The 16,367-nt window shown below is 37.2% G+C and overlaps 1 protein-coding gene across 3 annotated transcripts; it reads left to right on the top strand.

Moving 5' to 3' along the window:
• The first annotated feature begins 1,125 nt into the window (after positions 1-1,125).
• On the top strand, positions 1,126-9,746 carry LOC125141188. Of its 3 annotated transcripts, none has more exons than XM_047813433.1 (8): positions 1,126-2,479; positions 2,641-2,833; positions 3,388-3,495; positions 4,108-4,179; positions 4,948-6,559; positions 7,786-7,851; positions 8,003-8,089; positions 8,724-9,746. In XM_047813433.1, the coding sequence occupies exons 1-8, from the start codon at positions 2,382-2,384 to the stop codon at positions 8,954-8,956; spliced, it is 2,469 nt and encodes an 822-aa protein (XP_047669389.1). In that variant the 5' UTR covers positions 1,126-2,381; the 3' UTR covers positions 8,957-9,746. The 3 variants fall into 3 exon arrangements, with proteins under 3 accessions (XP_047669389.1, XP_047669380.1, XP_047669373.1); XM_047813424.1 differs by having other exon boundaries at positions 4,543-6,559; positions 8,015-8,089; XM_047813417.1 differs by having other exon boundaries at positions 4,543-6,559.
• The last annotated feature ends 6,621 nt before the right edge of the window (positions 9,747-16,367 follow it).

Genomic DNA, 16,367 nt, shown 5'->3' with positions numbered 1-16,367 from the left:
TAACTGTGTGTCATCAGCATAGCAGTGGAAACTAATCCCATGTCTTCTAATAATGTTCCCTAATGGAAGCATGTATATCGAGAAGAGCAGAGGTCCAAGGACTGATCCTTGAGGGACCCCATAATTAACTGGTAGTAAACTGGAGGATTCACCATTTAATTCTACAAAATGGTATCGATCAGACAGGTAGGATCTAAACTAGGGATGAGCGAGTACAGCATTATCTGTATCTGTTAACCATATGAAGTATCTGTATCTGTACTCAGAGTGGGTGGGGCCTAGCCCGGAAGTAGGGGCTTGTCTTGAAATGGGCGGGGCTTTAACCGGTATGTTAATTTAAGCATGCAATAGATATGGGTCGATCAGAAATTGTTATATTTATTGCTGATTAGAAAAATATTTACAGGACAGCATCAGGATTGAGCTTCAGATCAATGGTTTTGATCACGATAGCAAACAAACTATATTACAGAAGTTTTGCAACAATGAAAACAAAACAATGCAATTATGAAGTAAAATGTAATGAACAACATAACTTTATTTTTTAAACTTTTAATTTTTTTATGATCAGTGTGATTTTTTTTATTTCTTTGGTTCTTTTTTATTTTTTATTTCCACACCGTGTGTGTGTGTGTGTGTGTGTGTGTGTGTGTGTGTGTGTGTGTGTGTGTGTGTTTGTGTTTGTAATTATCACTTTCTGGGGACAACACTCTGTTTACACAGCAACATCATGGGGACCAAAATCTTTATGGGGACAAGAATCCACGTCCCCGGAAGGGTAAAGCTTTAAAACGTGTTAGAGAGGCTTTAAATAGGTGCCTCAAGTGTTTTTTAGTTCTGGCCCATAAGTCATGGTCTGGACAAGGTGTGTGTGTGTGAACGGTTTGCTCTGTGTCGTACGTGCGTAATCTGCACATGCGCAGTAGCTTGACTGCCACTTAAACATTGTATTAGCTATAAAACAAAGAGGTAAGACTATACGTTTAAAGTTTTGTTCAATTTGTCATTAATTTGGCTATTTGAGTATAAGTTAAAATAAACAGAAAATGTAGAGAGCCTAATTAAACTGGTAGATAGCTAGCTTGTTAAGATATATTTATAAATCAAAAATTTTTTTCCCAAATCATTATGAGTCATTAATACTAATCCATATTTCAGTCTTTCGATTTTCGTACTATGTGTCAAATTACGCTTTTTAAAATCTAAAACGGTGAAATGAAATCCCTCAGTCTCGTTATGGCGGAGTGTAGTTTTTTTGACTGCGCTAATGGTTCGTGAACACCTCACAGGAAGTAGGATAAGAACTACAATACCCATCTGCCCCCGCGGTCACTGGTTAACTAATTACACGGCTGTTTCCAATTGCGCTGATGAGAGATTTTCCAACTTCTTCAAAACCAAATATAACCGAAGGTAAGTTGTTTGGTTTTGTACTTTATGTTTGTAGCTTTTTATTTGCGTGTTTCAACACGTTATTTTTAATTAATAGCAATGGTAAAGTGGTTAAATGGATTGTTATGCCAGCGGACTTTAATTGCCAGCTGAGCTCGCGCACGCCTTCTCTATCAAGCACATTAGAAAGTCTGATAATAAAACAACTCCGATAGTTGAAATGGGAATGTTTAGTGGTGTTTATACTTTAATCCAACTAGCTTCACCACGCAGTCGAATAGTTAATTTATATAAAAAAAAAATCAAGCTTAATTCTTTAATGTTCTGTGCAACCGTTTGGTAGCCCACATGTTGACTTATTATATTTCTTTAACAATTTTTAAAAAATGTAACACAAGCTGATTGGGCAACCCTTTGGTAGAGGCCTATATTTAAATAATTATGGGGTCTGTTAAAAAAAAAAGTTATATATTATTAGCCTGGCCAAGCACAGCTCATTAGTAGATATGAATTTGTTTTGTTAATAATCTTGGTGTGGTGCGACTCAGTGCTGTAACTGTGATCTGATCTGTCTGAACAACGTGCTTTATTACACTTACAAACATGTTTTCATCATCAGAAACATCACTGGGAAAAGAAAAACTCAAAAATCACACTAACATTTTCTGGTAGAGTTAAAATGCCACGAAGGATCAGCCCTCTCACAGATGCCATTTATTATGTCACTACCAAGAGTGACAAGACATCTAAGCTAGAGGTGAAGTACATAAGTTCAGAGAAAGGTAAGAAATGTACAAACATGCTTTTTTGTGTAAAAAAAATCTGAATCACAGAGATTTTACAAAATCATGAAAACAGTCCAATGAGTATTAAAATCACTATTGTTACATTGCCTGAGTAAATAGTTCACTGTATTTTCTTTAACAGGGAGTGGTATCTTCACTCTAACTTCATTTGACAAAGGTGATTTTGTGGCAGAGTACCGAGAAATGATTGATTTCATCGAGTCTCAAAGAAGGAGAAGAATTTACCACGATGCATGTGGTGTGTTTATGTTCGACTTCAAGTGGAAGGGAAAAACTTGGTGGTAAGCTGATAATTTAATTAATTTGTACTATGGTTGATAGTTGGACATTACCTCTACATGTTTGTTGTTGTACACGATAGTTGTGCATTACCTCTGCAACAACTGTCCACTTAATTCAGGCACTGAACATTTTGTCTTTTCTTTTACCCTTCTGTATTAAGTATTGATGCTGCAAAAGAAGATGGATCTTTTGGTAGGCTTGTTAATGATGACCACAAGCACCCAAATTGCAGAATGAAGAAGATTGAAGTGGATAGGAGGCCACATCTTTGTCTCTTTGCATTAAAAGACATTAAACAAGGACAAGAAATTACATATGATTATGGAGGAACAGACTGGCCTTGGCGTAGCAAGGTATCTATTTCTCAAAGTTTGCCATAATATTCAATATATAACCTGGATGTGATAATTACTTAATTCCTATTGTGAAATAATTAACATTTCTTGTAATGAACATTTTGAAGTGTTCAAATATTGTCCTTTATTTTTAATTTTGCCGGTTTATAGTTTATATACAGAGTCCCCACAAAATAGGTTTCAGTTAGTTGTGTGTGAGTGTCTTGAGATAGTTGAAAGGATATGTTTACTTGGAACAGTGTCCCCTCAAGTCACTTAATCTTGAACTGTGTTAAAGGTCCCCTGGAAGTATGGTTTGGCCATGATGTGTTAAAGTAATTTACTGCCATATTTAAGAATTAACTAGAGAACTATGTGTATGAGTAGCTGAATGCATTGTAATTGTAACTCTTCCCCAATACTCTGTATCTAAATTTATAATCAAAAATATATTTTTCTATATAAAAACAAATATATATTTTTTTTTCTGGGAAGGGACAGCATTTTTGTTTTGTGTAACCTAGTCTTCTTTTGGGTGCACTAAATTTTCCAAATATCCAATACATTTACAGGTTATGGAGGACAACCCTGATGAGAACAATGTCCAAGAAAAACATCCATCACAGTCTACATCTCTTCTGGATCATAATACTGCTACTAGTGCATCAGTGACTGAACAGGTACATCATCTCAGTCATAGTAGTACTGTTTGCTAGAGCATTCTCTTTCTTTGTTGTACTTTACCACCTGCTTACTGTCTCAAGGAACACTAAGCATGATTTAAATCCATCTTCGGTGTACATGACGACAAACGTAGTGTAGAAAGCTATTACTTGAGTGACATTTGAAGTGTCCAAACCATGCCCCTTATTTTTAATTGTGTCGATTTGTGACGTCCATACGGAGTCCCCACAAAGCAGGTTTTAGTGTGTTTAGTGTGTGTGAAAGTCTTGGTATGGGGGAAGTGATATTTGTAGTCTGTACAGTGTCCCCACAAATTACTTATACCTGAACTGTGTTAAAGGTCCCCTGAAAGTATGATTTGGCCATGATGTGTTAAAGCTGTTTACTGCCATATGTAAGAATTAACTACAAAACAACTCGTATATTTGTATTTGTGTATAAATACATCTTAATTATTAGTTTTTCGATATGTTCTATATCTAACCCCAAATTAATAAAGTTTATTCCTATAGTTAATGGAACATTTTTTTCTTGCAATGGACAGACTTTGTTTTATATTACATAATTCTTTTTTGGGTTGCACTAAATTTTCTAATATCTTGTTTCAGCATTCTTCATCAGAAGACAGTGATGAACAAGATATGTGCATACCAAGGTTAAGGAGGACCAAAAGTGTCTTTGTAAGGTTTTCATGTTGAATTGGTACACATCATATACTGTAATGTAAATGATTATACTTGCATCAATTTATATTATTAATTATAGTTAAATATATTATAGTTAAGTCATGTTTTGTAGTTCATAACAGAGCTTGTTTCAGAATATTCCACAGCATAGGATTTGTCAGTAATGACTAGGACATTATAAAGCTACACTTCTTTTCAAAATTATAAGTACCTGAGAAAGGTGCAAATATTTAGGAATTAATAGAGGGGCAGATGTTTGCAGTAGAACACTGTTCAGGTTCAACTGAATTGACTTTGTTCTCATTGAAAGTGTAGGACTAATTCTTCATAATTAACTAAATTGTTATTAATTTTTAGATGAAAGACTTAATTCCTGATGCTTCAGATGAGCTCTTTGATTCTACTCCAGACAGTGGAGAGGAATATGTCCCAAACTCCAAAGATGACAGTGATGAGAGCAGTTCAGAGAGTAGCATGATCGTTAAACCTTTAAATTTGTGTCGGTCAGACACAGACCCTGTTCTTCCCAGCAGTTCTGTCCCTGATAGCACCACCCCAAATGTCATGGACAAAAGCAGTCATGAGACCATGGAAGTAACTGATCATTCTCAAGTTAGAGACAGTGATGTAGCTTGCATCAGTCCAACGAATGTTCAGAAAAATGCAAGAGTAGTTGTAAATTCAGTCAAAAGAAAACATGATGGTGGTAGGGTATACAATAAGAAACACTATTGTCTGTTTTGCTTCAAACCTTATAACAAGATGGCAAGACATTTGGAATATGTGCATTCCACTGAAAAAGAAGTAACTGAAGGATGCCAGTTTCCAAAGGGTTCTATGCAAAGAAAAATGTTTTTTAATGATCTTCGACACAGAGGCAACTATGCACACAATGCAGCTGTAATGAAGTCAGGCGAAGGAGAACTGGTTCCGTACAGACAACCACAAAATCAAACAGAAGGCACTGAATTTATGCATTGTGCATATTGCCAAGGGCTGTTTACCCGGAAGGTTCTCTGGAGGCATATGAAAAGCTGTAAATTGAGCACTAAAGATAAAATATCAAGACCTGGAAAAAATCGTGTCCAAGCTCTCTGTTCATATGCACAACCTGTATCTTCAAACATAAGCAAAGCATTATGGAAGACAGTAAGCCACATGAATCTAGATGAAATCACAGCTGCTGTCAAAAATGACTGCTGCATCATTCAGGTGGGAGAACACTTGCTGAACAAAGGTGGAATATCTGCTAAGAATGAGGCATATGTCCGACAGAAGTTGCGAGAGCTGGGAAGGTTACTGGTCAGTGGCAGCAAAGTTGCATCTTTGAAAAGAATGGAAGATTTCCTAGATCCACAGAACTATATGAAGACAGTTAAAGCTGTTAGACATGCATGTGGATATGATTATCAAACCAACACATACAGAACACCTTCACTTGCAAAAAAACTTGGAATAAGCTTAATGAAGCTTAGTAAGCTTACAAAAGCTAAAGCTTTGATTAACAAGGATGTTGACTTGGCACAGAAAGTCACTGGATTTCAAGATGTGCATAAGGAACGGTGGTGTGATTTGATCTCTGCAACAGCTGCACGAAATATAGAAGAATTAAAGTGGAATGCACCTACTGTGTTGCCATTTACAAAGGACGTGCAAAAGCTTCACACCTTCCTTGACAAAACACAAGATGAATGCGTCAAGCAGTTATCATCAGTGTCTTCTACAAAATACTGGTCCGAACTTGCCAAAACCATTTTAACTCAAATCATCCTGTTCAACCGCCGCAGAGAGGGAGAGGTATCAAGTATGCCTTTATCTGCATTTTTAACCAGGGACACCTCTGATCCACATGCTGATGTAGACTGGGCATTGTCTGAAGTTGAGAAGAAACTGTGCAGACATTTCTCAAGAATTGTCATCAGGGGAAAAAGAGGACGTCCAGTTCCTGTTCTACTGACACCAAAAATGCTGGGTGCATTGGAGTTGCTCGTAAAGAACAGGGAGACTTGTGGAGTGCTAAAGGAAAATGTTTATCTTTTTGCTCGGCCAACAGCAATGTCGCATTACAGAGGCTCTGACTGCATCCGTAACTTTGCCAAGCATTGTGGTGCAGATAGTCCATATGCACTTACATCCACAAAATTACGAAAACAGGCAGCAACTCTTTCTAGAGTCCTAAATCTGAGGGACACGGACTTGGATCAGTTAGCAAACTTTCTTGGACATGATATCCGAATTCATCGGGAATACTATCGCCTTCCTGAAAAGACCCTACAGCTTGCAAAAGTCAGCAAAGTGCTTATGGCGTTAGAACAAGGAAGAGTTGGGCAGTTTAAGGGCAAGAATTTGGATGAGATCACTATTGATCCAAATGGTACAGTATATAAAAACATTTTTTGTTATTTTGCTCATCTACAGTCATGGGTTTCTATTTTTAAGTATAGTACTGTACAAAAGGCTTAGACAGATGTGAAGAAATGCTTTAAAATTAAGGATGCTTTCAAAAATTATATTTATTTTTATGAATGTACTAAGTGAGCAAACACAAGAAAAACATAAATCAAATCAGTAGCTGGTTTGACCAACCTTTGGCTTCAAACCAGCGCACTTGGACAAATTCAGGGATTTTGTAGGATCAGAGTCAGGTGTATGATTAACCAGTAACACCAAGCAGGTGCTAATGATCATCAATTTCATATGTAGGTTGAAACAAAAAAAGCTGTGTAGGAGATTAAATGTGGGTGAGGAACAGACAAACTCTTCTACTAAGGTAAGGCTGTGGAAGACCGTTTCATGTCACATCATACAGTAACAAGACACAAGGTAGTTCTACAGCATCAGCATGTTCTCTCCCAGACAAATAGTCCAAAGCAGACTGGGGTTTCAAGATATTTTGAAGAAGCACTAACAGCCTATGTTGAGGACCGTAGATGCAGTGGTTGGCCATGGAAAATTAATGCAGCAGATGAAATACTGCTGCATCAAGACATGCTCACTTCCGTTTGACATCAGATGTCGTCCAGCAGTGCCAGCAGCAAAAGACATTTTTGCAAATGGAGATTTGGACAGGATTAATGGTGTCCTCAATGCTGAGAAATACAGGCAGATATCCATTATGCAATACCATCATGACCAAATGCATTTTGCAGCAGGACAACCCCACACACATACAGCCAACGTCATTAAGAACTATCTTCCAAATAGTGAAGAAAAAGGAGTCCTGGAAGTGATGGTTTTGGCCTCCAGAGAACCCTGATCGAGTCTGTCAGGGATTACATGAAAAAGCAGAAGGATTTGAGGCAGCCAACATCCACAGAAGATCTGTGTTTAGTTCTCCAATTTGTTTGGAACAACCTATCTGCTGAGTTCCTTCAAAAACTGTAGTCACACCAAATATTGACTTGATTTGGATTTCTCTCCTGTGTATTTACTTTGAATTTTGTTAATTGATAAGTAAACAATTAAGTTTTATTTTTGAAAGCATTTTCCCCACACCTGCCTAAAATGTTTGCACAGTACTGTATTTCGTTAATATGAGACACATGAAACAAAGTGGCTGTGGTGTAAAGTCTGACAAACGTACCACTCTACTTTTTGCAGAGGAAATGGAGTTAAACAGTGATGAAATAATGAGTGAGGAAGGTGAGAAATGTGAAGAACATGAAGGTAAGGATTTTTAAAATAATAACTAGCATGATTATTGTTACACTGATTATTTTTTTTTTAATTGTAATAGAATATAAAAAGATAGTATGCTTTAAAAAAGTAATTAAATATGGTTAAAATTTTACATGGAGTTGCCACAAATTTTCCACAGACACTCAAGCAGATGTCGGGGTGCCACCAGTGGACACTGAAATCGTGCACACCGTGGAGATGAATTCTCTTCAAAGGTCTTCTAAAGGTGAGTGTGGTAATAAATCTGATTTATCTTAATATATCTGATGTATTTTTCTTTTGTATATATCTTGTATATTTTACAGAGCTGAGGCTAGGTTGGTGGCTATAATCAGCAAATATCATGTTTTGACCATAACATTGACCATGACCATGTTATTTGATTTAAACAATAACCATGTTGTAGTTTCAGTTAAAATTATAGTGGTTGGGCTGATAACCTTCATGGATTGATATACAGTATAGGCCATTGGAACAGTGATAAGAAATCAGCAAGAAAATGTGATTCACTACACATTCACCACCAGTAGCCTGACTCTCGCCTGATGAATGCATTGATCCTGTCTTTTGGTAGAAATTCCCAACATGAGAACTGAAGATTTTTCATTCTTAAGACTCAAAATTTCATCGTCAACTTTTAGTTAACTGGAAAAAACAACATAAAACTCCCAGTACAAGGCCACCCATCAGAAAGGTAACAGAGCCCTAACTGTGTGAGGATGCAAGGCCAATAAATCAGAATGCAACACAGTATTGAATCGCCTGTCCATGTAATTAGAGAGCAGTTGCTAGACAACAATTGACGTCAGATATAAGGTTGTGTGTTTGCTGTGTAACTTGTGTTTAATTATTTCATTTAGGTAAAACTTCTACTCTGAAAAAGAGGAAGGCTTGGGAAGTAAACGAGGTCACCGCAGTGGAGAGACATATGAAGACTTTCATCATGTCATGCCGTGTCCCAGGGAAGTTGGCCTGTCAATACTGCATTACAGCTGAGCCTTTAGCTCTTAAAGATAGAGACTGGCAAAGTGTCAAATTCTATGTCTACAATCGCATTGTAGCTTATAAGAGAGATCTAAACAAGAATGATTAGATAAGATGGATAATGGCACTTTGGTACTTTTTCTAGTTCTTCTTTAAGTTATGTTCCATCTCTAGGCTATCACGTTAATGAACCAGTCAGCATTTATTTCATAAGAAAACTAATCAGGAGCAGATCAAGTATTTCAATATTTATAAGAACCCTTACCTACACATTGATACTGCATCCAATCAAATTTATTTTGGCCACCTCCTTTCATTTTACTGCCACTGCCTTTTGTTTGGGCAATAAAAGCTCCAATGTGCTGCCCATTTATTTGTTTAGCCTAGCTAGCTTGGCAAATGTTGTTAAATTGTTAGCTGCCACTTTTTAGAGTAGTCAGTTTAGGTAGATAAATAAAGATTAAGGCCATATTCATGTTTTGGAAAAAATCCTTTCATTTGTGTATACTAAGTAATGTGCAGTATGCAAGGTTTGAGGTGATTGTAAGGGTCAAAATTTTTATTTTGGTTGCTGAAAGTTTTTGATCCAAATACTTGAATGCAATTTATTTGTAATTAGTTAATTATGAAGTAAATGCTAGTCAGGCCTAGCCAGTTATAGAATGTTCAGTGCTTGTTATAGTATGTTATAGAGAATACTCATTTACTTTTGGATGTTGATGTAAGTGTAAATAAGAGTTGTGCTTTTAACAGCTTTGTATTACACTAAATATGAGAGAGTTTATTCATAGTACATGTGAGCTTTTAGTAAATTTAATGAGACTTTCTGTTGACTTTGGCAGTAAAGAAGCTCAAGACTCAAGTTGTCTGTTATGTTAAATAAACAGGGCTTTTCCTGACAAGGGCTTTTTTTGACTGACAGTGTTTTTACTTCAGTAAAGAGTTCCAGATCAATATGCAAATAGCTCAAGCAGCTGAAATAGAAGATGCATCTATCAGTTGTAACTTGCCAAAATGACTGGTATTTGATATTCTTTGACAAATCAGTAAGGTTCAGTACCTCATGCATGTGTCCTTTCTGTTCCTCAAAAATATCTGGTGAAGGAAAGGGGTGACGACTTGACTTGAGATTATAGCTTTGAAATCTGTAATAGCCATGGTACCTCCTTCCATAAAAGGTTCCTTGGTATCTAAAGGTTTTCATTTAATGAAAAAGGGAAGCTCCAGAAAAAATGAGTCTGTAATCTATATTGTGTTGATGCATATTTGTGTAAAAGAGATTAATTGCCATTTTGAGTATGCAATTAGTGACGTTTTGGTTAACAGTCCTTGATGTAAATAATTCTTCAAACTCATGAGGTGCTTAAATCAACAAATAGAGAAAATACAAGTCATCTGTTCTTTACATGTAGTGTTACACATCCTTGGTTTGTAATTTTTCATAAGGTAGTTAAGTTAAATACTCAACTTGTTTTTATTAAGCCATGTCCCCTTGATGTTATAAATGACCTGATGTGTGTGTATGCAAATTAGAGACGTTTAGTGATGTCCCCACTACAACACAAAAACCAGCCAAATTTCTGTGTATGCAAATTGGGTATCTAGTGATGTCCCCACTATAACATGAAAATCGGTTAATTTTCTGTGTATGCAAATTAGGTTCCCATTAGTGATGAGTTCTCGTTATGTCCCCATTAGGTGTGAAAAAAACAAGCACAGAAACTCAGAGTTAAATCAAGAATTTCAAGTGATCTTTATGTTCCCAGAATTAAATTATACATGCCAGATTTTTTTCACATGAGTAGAACCTCAGGAAAGTGGTGTCCCCAGAACACACCGGCAGAACTACTGACCCCACAGTGCTCTAATTACAAGAATGTGTGTGTGTGTGTGTGTGTGAGTGTAGCTTAATAATTAATTTGTAATATTTATAACACTAGCTTACTACCTTTAGGTTTTTATGAAATTCAGCAAAAACGTGTCAGACACTCAGTGACTGGTTACTGGTTAGAGACAGCTGAAGGTTTAAAAAAGAAAAAAATCTCTGACAGTCAGAGATGCAATGCGAGTCGCATTCTACCAAGCAAGCACCACGTCTGAACGAACTCACATTTACCAGAACTCTACTGGTTAGAAAGTACGTATTATTAACTCGTATAATACTCGTACTCTGCAGAAGTGCTTTATCTGTACCGAATACTCGATCTAAACCAACTTAGAGCCTGACCATGAATACCTGTGTAATTTTGTAAGTGATCTAGAAGAATGTTGTGATCTATAGTGTCGAATGCAGCACTAAGGTCAAGTAGAACTAATAGTGACAAAGTTTTGGTCCGAAGCTAAGAACAAGTCGTTTGTGACTTTCACAAGTGCAGTTTCTGTGCTATGATGGGGCCTGAAACCTGACTGAAACTCTTCAGAGATATTGTTCTCCTGTAAGAAGGAGCTCAGTTGAACAGACACAACCTTTTCTAGTATTTTAGACATAAACGGAAGATGTGAGAGAGGTCTGTAATTTGATAGTTCATTTGGATCTAAATTAGGTTTCTTAATGAGTGGCTTAATAACTGCCAACTTGAAGGATTTAGGGACGAAACTTAAAGATAACGAGGAGTTAATAATATTAAGATGTTCACCAGCTTTATGTAACACCTCTTTTAGTAATTTAGTTGGAATGGGGTCTAGTGAACAAGTTGTTGATTTAGCTGTAGTAATGAGCTTATCTAACTCTTCCTGTCCTGTATTTATAAAGCACTGTAGTTGTGAGTGTAGCACTTTAGGTGAGACTGAGTCACAAGCTGCTCTCACATGTTTGTCTCACTATTGTGTTCCTGATGCTTTTAATTTTATCAGTGAGGAATCTCAAAGTTCTCACTACTGAACTGTGATGGAATAGTGTGTTCAGATTTCTGTTTTTTTGTTAAACTAGCCACTGCGCTAAATAAAAACCTGGGATTGTTCTGGTTATTTTCTGAGTTTGCTCAGGTGCTCAGCGCCCTAGCAGCTTTTAGAGCCTGTCTATAGCTGGACATACTGTCCTTATACACAACACTATTGCAAGTGTTTTGTCTCTAACCTTCTGTAATATGATGGGACAACAGTGTCTAATGTGCTAGTCAATATAGCGCCGATGCTGTTAGTCATTACATCTAGGTCGTTTGAGTTTGAGGGTACAGTAGTCCAGACAGATCAGGCAGGTTATTTGTGAATCTGTCTTTGGTGGTCGGAATAATGGTTCTACCGAGTCGATAACGTGGTGAGACACAGTTAGTCTGTTCTACAGGTAGTGTGTACATTTTTGAGGTAATGGTCTGTGATGTCATTACTTTGAGGAATGATTTCTATTCTGTGTGATATTATTAAATCTAGTGTGTGATTAAGACGATGAGTCGCTCTAGTGATGTTTTGTTTAAGCCCAAATGAGTTGGGTAGGTCCATAAATGTGACTCCTTAAGCATCGTTTAAGATACAATTAAAGAGGAAAAATTATCTGTAAACATCTGTAACACATGTATGTGTATTTGTGTAATCAGTGTGATGATGTGATGATATCTCTGTGTTGTGTGTAGATGCTGAAGGATTTGACTTTGGATTGTAAAAGATGTTAAAGTGTGAAGTTGTAGCTGAGAGGATAAAAGGATGTGATCAGTCACAGTTATTGTTATGGATCTTCTACATCTGAATATGAATGATTCAGCTCCCAAACTGCTGGAAATGTGGGACGTGTTCTAACGCTTCACCACCATAACTGCTTTATCCTGGAAAAAGGTCTGAGGAGAGACTCCTGTCATACACCAGACCTGGTGAGTGTCTTACCCTTAATGCTGAAAAACACAACAGGACAGAATTACAGACACATTTAAACACATTGCCTATGAACAACAGAAGCATAAATACACACATTAGATGTGACATTTTACAGCACACAGTGAATATTACACAATATCATACAGTAAAGAGACAGTAAGTCAGTAACTCACTGTAGTGTCTCCAGTTTACAGTGTGGATCCTTCAGTAGATCAGAGAGCAGCTTCACTCCTGATTCTCCTGGATTATTATTCTTCAGATCCAGTTCTCTCAGGTGTGATGAGGAGTTTGACCTCAGAGCTGAAGCCAGAGCAGCACAACCTTCATCTGTAATAATGCAGTTAATCATCCTGCAAGAAAGAAAACTCTCACACTTAACACACTCAGGTTTAGTATTGAAAACATGAACTACACAAAATCTTTATAAACAGTACATTTACTCTCCATCTCACACACACAACAATGACAATATATCAGATCACTACAATTACAGTTACCACAGAGGAGAACTGGATGTTGTAGTGTTTATTAAATCTGTGTGAGTGAGTGTACCTCAGTTTCTCCAGTGTACAGTGTGGATTCTTCAGTCCATCAGAGAGCAGCTTCGCTCCTGAATCCTGCAGTTTATTGTAACTCAGGTTCAGTTCTCTCAGACTGGTGGAGTTTGAGTTGAGAACTGAGGACAGAACTCTACAGCTTTCCTCTGTCAGATTACACTCCCACAGCCTGGAAGAGAAATGATGAAATATCAGAACACTGATCTCAAACACACAAACACAGCCATAATGTCAGAAATGTCAGTGTGTTTGTGTCAAACACACAAATCAGAGGACAGGACACCACAGAACTAACTATTACAACCCACCAATACTGAGACATATTAATGATCTGAATCCATTGTGAGTTTGTCATAATAAATCAGATATCACAATAAAACAGCCTTGTGTTATGTTCCATAAATATTATTGGAATAATTCTCATTAACAACAACAAGGTTGTTCACACTGGACATCACATCGTGACAGTTGTGACAGAGATCCTCTACCCGGCTGGTCTGAAGGCATTGCTCAGGCTGTTTGGCTCGGTTCTGGACTTTACCGGACCTTCTGTCCAGCTGAGGACGTCGCTCGGCTCTGTTGCTCGGCTTTGGCCTTGCTGTCATGTTGATTGCACCCTGCTGTTTTTGTTAATAAATTGTGTGGGTTTTACGGTGATTACACAGTGACATGCCTGCTACAATTAGAGCTTAATTAGAACTATAATCTTTTATCCTGTTTCAGTGATGTGTCTGTATGTCATCAGCAGTCGTGTTACAGACACAGTCACGTGTGTAATGAACGTGACCGAGGTGGTTTATTTACTCTATCATTGTTTTTCTATAAAATGTGTTTGTAGAAGGAACTAAAAGTTGATAGATTGGGCACACGCAGTCTAATGAAAGTACAAATTATACAAAAGGACAGATGACAGAACTGAAAGTTTAGTGTTTTTTAGTCTCTAAAATAAATTACAGTTTTCTGTTTACTGTGTTTGTTAGAGGACATGCAGCATGAACCCAGTCGAGTATTACAGACTAAACTTTATACATCACTAATATAGTATGTGTGGTGTGTGTGTGTGTGTGTGTGTGTGTGTGTGTGTGTGTACCTCAGTATCTCCAGTGTACAGTGTGGATTCTTCAGCCCATCAGAGAGCAGCTTCACTCCTGAATCCTGCAGTTTATTGTCTCTCAGGTCCAGTTCTCTCAGTCTGGAGGAGTTTGAGTTGAGAACTGAGGACAGAACTCTACAGCTTTCCTCTGTCAGATTACACTCCCACAGCCTGGAAGAGAAATGATGAAATATCAGAACACTGATCTCAAACACACAAACACAGCCATAATGTCAGAAATGTCAGTGTGTTTGTGTCAAACACACAAATCAGAGGACAGGACACCACAGAACTAACTATTACAACCCACCAATACTGAGACATATTAATGATCTGAATCCATTGTGAGTTTGTCATAATAAATCAGATATCACAATAAAACAGCCTTGTGTTATGTTCCATAAATATTATTGGAATAATTCTCATTAACAACAACAAGGTTGTTCACACTGGACATCACATCGTGACAGTTGTGACAGAGTTCCTCTACTCAGCTGGTCTGAAGGCATTGCTCAGGCTGTTTGGCTCGGTTCTGGACTTGACCGGGCCTTCTTCCCAGCTGAGGATGTCGCTCGGCTCTGTTGCTCGGCTTTGGCCTTGCTGTCATGTTGATTGCACCCTGCTGTTTTTGTTAATAAATTGTGTGGGTTTTACGGTGATTACACAGAGTGACATGCCTGCTACAATTAGAGCTTAATTAGGACTATAATCTTTTATCCTGTTTCAGTGATGTGTCTGGTGTGTCATCAGCAGTCATGTTACAGGCACGGTCAAGTGTGTAATGAACGTGACTGAGGTGGTTTATTAATGGTGCTTGCAAAGCATCGTTATTGTTATTCTGCATACTTATTATTAATGTGCTTGCTAAAGCAACATTCTTATTCTCTTGCATACTTATTATTATTATTATTATTATTAATGTGCTTGCAAAGCACATTCTTATTCTCTTGCAACTTATTATTATTGTTGTTGTTGTTATTATTATTATTAATGTGCTTGCAAAGCACATTCTTATTCTCTTGCATACTTATTATTATTATTATTATTATTATTATTATTATGCATCTTCTTCCAGACACTTTTTCGGCGTGTAACCTGTCCCGCAGCTTTTGTACTAGACCCATAAATAAGGTGTCAAATCGACCAGCTCATTGAGGAGAGGTGTGCTATGGATTTTATAAGCGATCAGAATTCCAGAATTCCCAGTATGGAAGCTCAAAGGGGTGTTTTTTCCCCATAGACTTAAATGGGGAATTCTTAAAATCTCTCTGTAGATGTGCTAACATCCAATAGAGGGCAGCAGACACCAGTGAATCTGTCAGATAACACAACGTTGGAAGTACATAACTAGGACGGAAGTACATTTTTCGGTCAGAAACGCGTTTTGGATTAAAAGGCTTACATATTCCAGTTCCTTAGACTCTTGGGGATTTTTTACAAGCATTTGTTTTTGGAAAATATTACCCCAGTGACGAAAGGTAAGCGCCGCCTATTTCCGGTGACTATCAACTTGGATTAAATTAGTATGATGGCTATAAATCGTATTATGCTTTGTGTGTGGGCTTAATAAAATCCCGAGAGTCTAAGCTTTCAAACAATATAACATTTAACCGTGTATTTAGAAGTTTAATGCTTAAAACTAGTGCTGGCGTGCCTTGGACAGCACGGCGGTCACATATGTTGTTGTTTCTGCCATTTGTATAACTTCTTGTTTTCAAGTATCAGTGTAGTTTTTATAATTTTTTATTTCACTTTAAACTAATGTCCTTTTAAGAACAGCAACGGCTCTTTTAAGAGCCACCCTTTAATTAAAATTAAGCACATTTTTTCTTTGTCTCCTCACATTACATAATTATTTTTTAAACATATGACACGTATATCACAGAATGATAAGAATGACTTTAATATAATAAAGCTTGGGTATTGTTAGACGCGCCATTCTTCACATTAGTGAATTAATACATAAAACCACAAAGGCTTTCTCGTGTTCCTGAATGGTTTAGTGGATAGCGAATCCGTTTAGCCTGCAGAGATTCGGGGTTCGAATCCACCCTTGGACAGTT

This window comes from Tachysurus fulvidraco, chromosome 1, assembly GCF_022655615.1.
Source record: "Tachysurus fulvidraco isolate hzauxx_2018 chromosome 1, HZAU_PFXX_2.0, whole genome shotgun sequence".
NCBI lineage: Eukaryota > Metazoa > Chordata > Actinopteri > Siluriformes > Bagridae > Tachysurus > Tachysurus fulvidraco.
The sequence above is the reverse complement of the archived record's forward strand: the minus strand, read 5'-3'. Positions and strand labels throughout refer to the sequence as shown.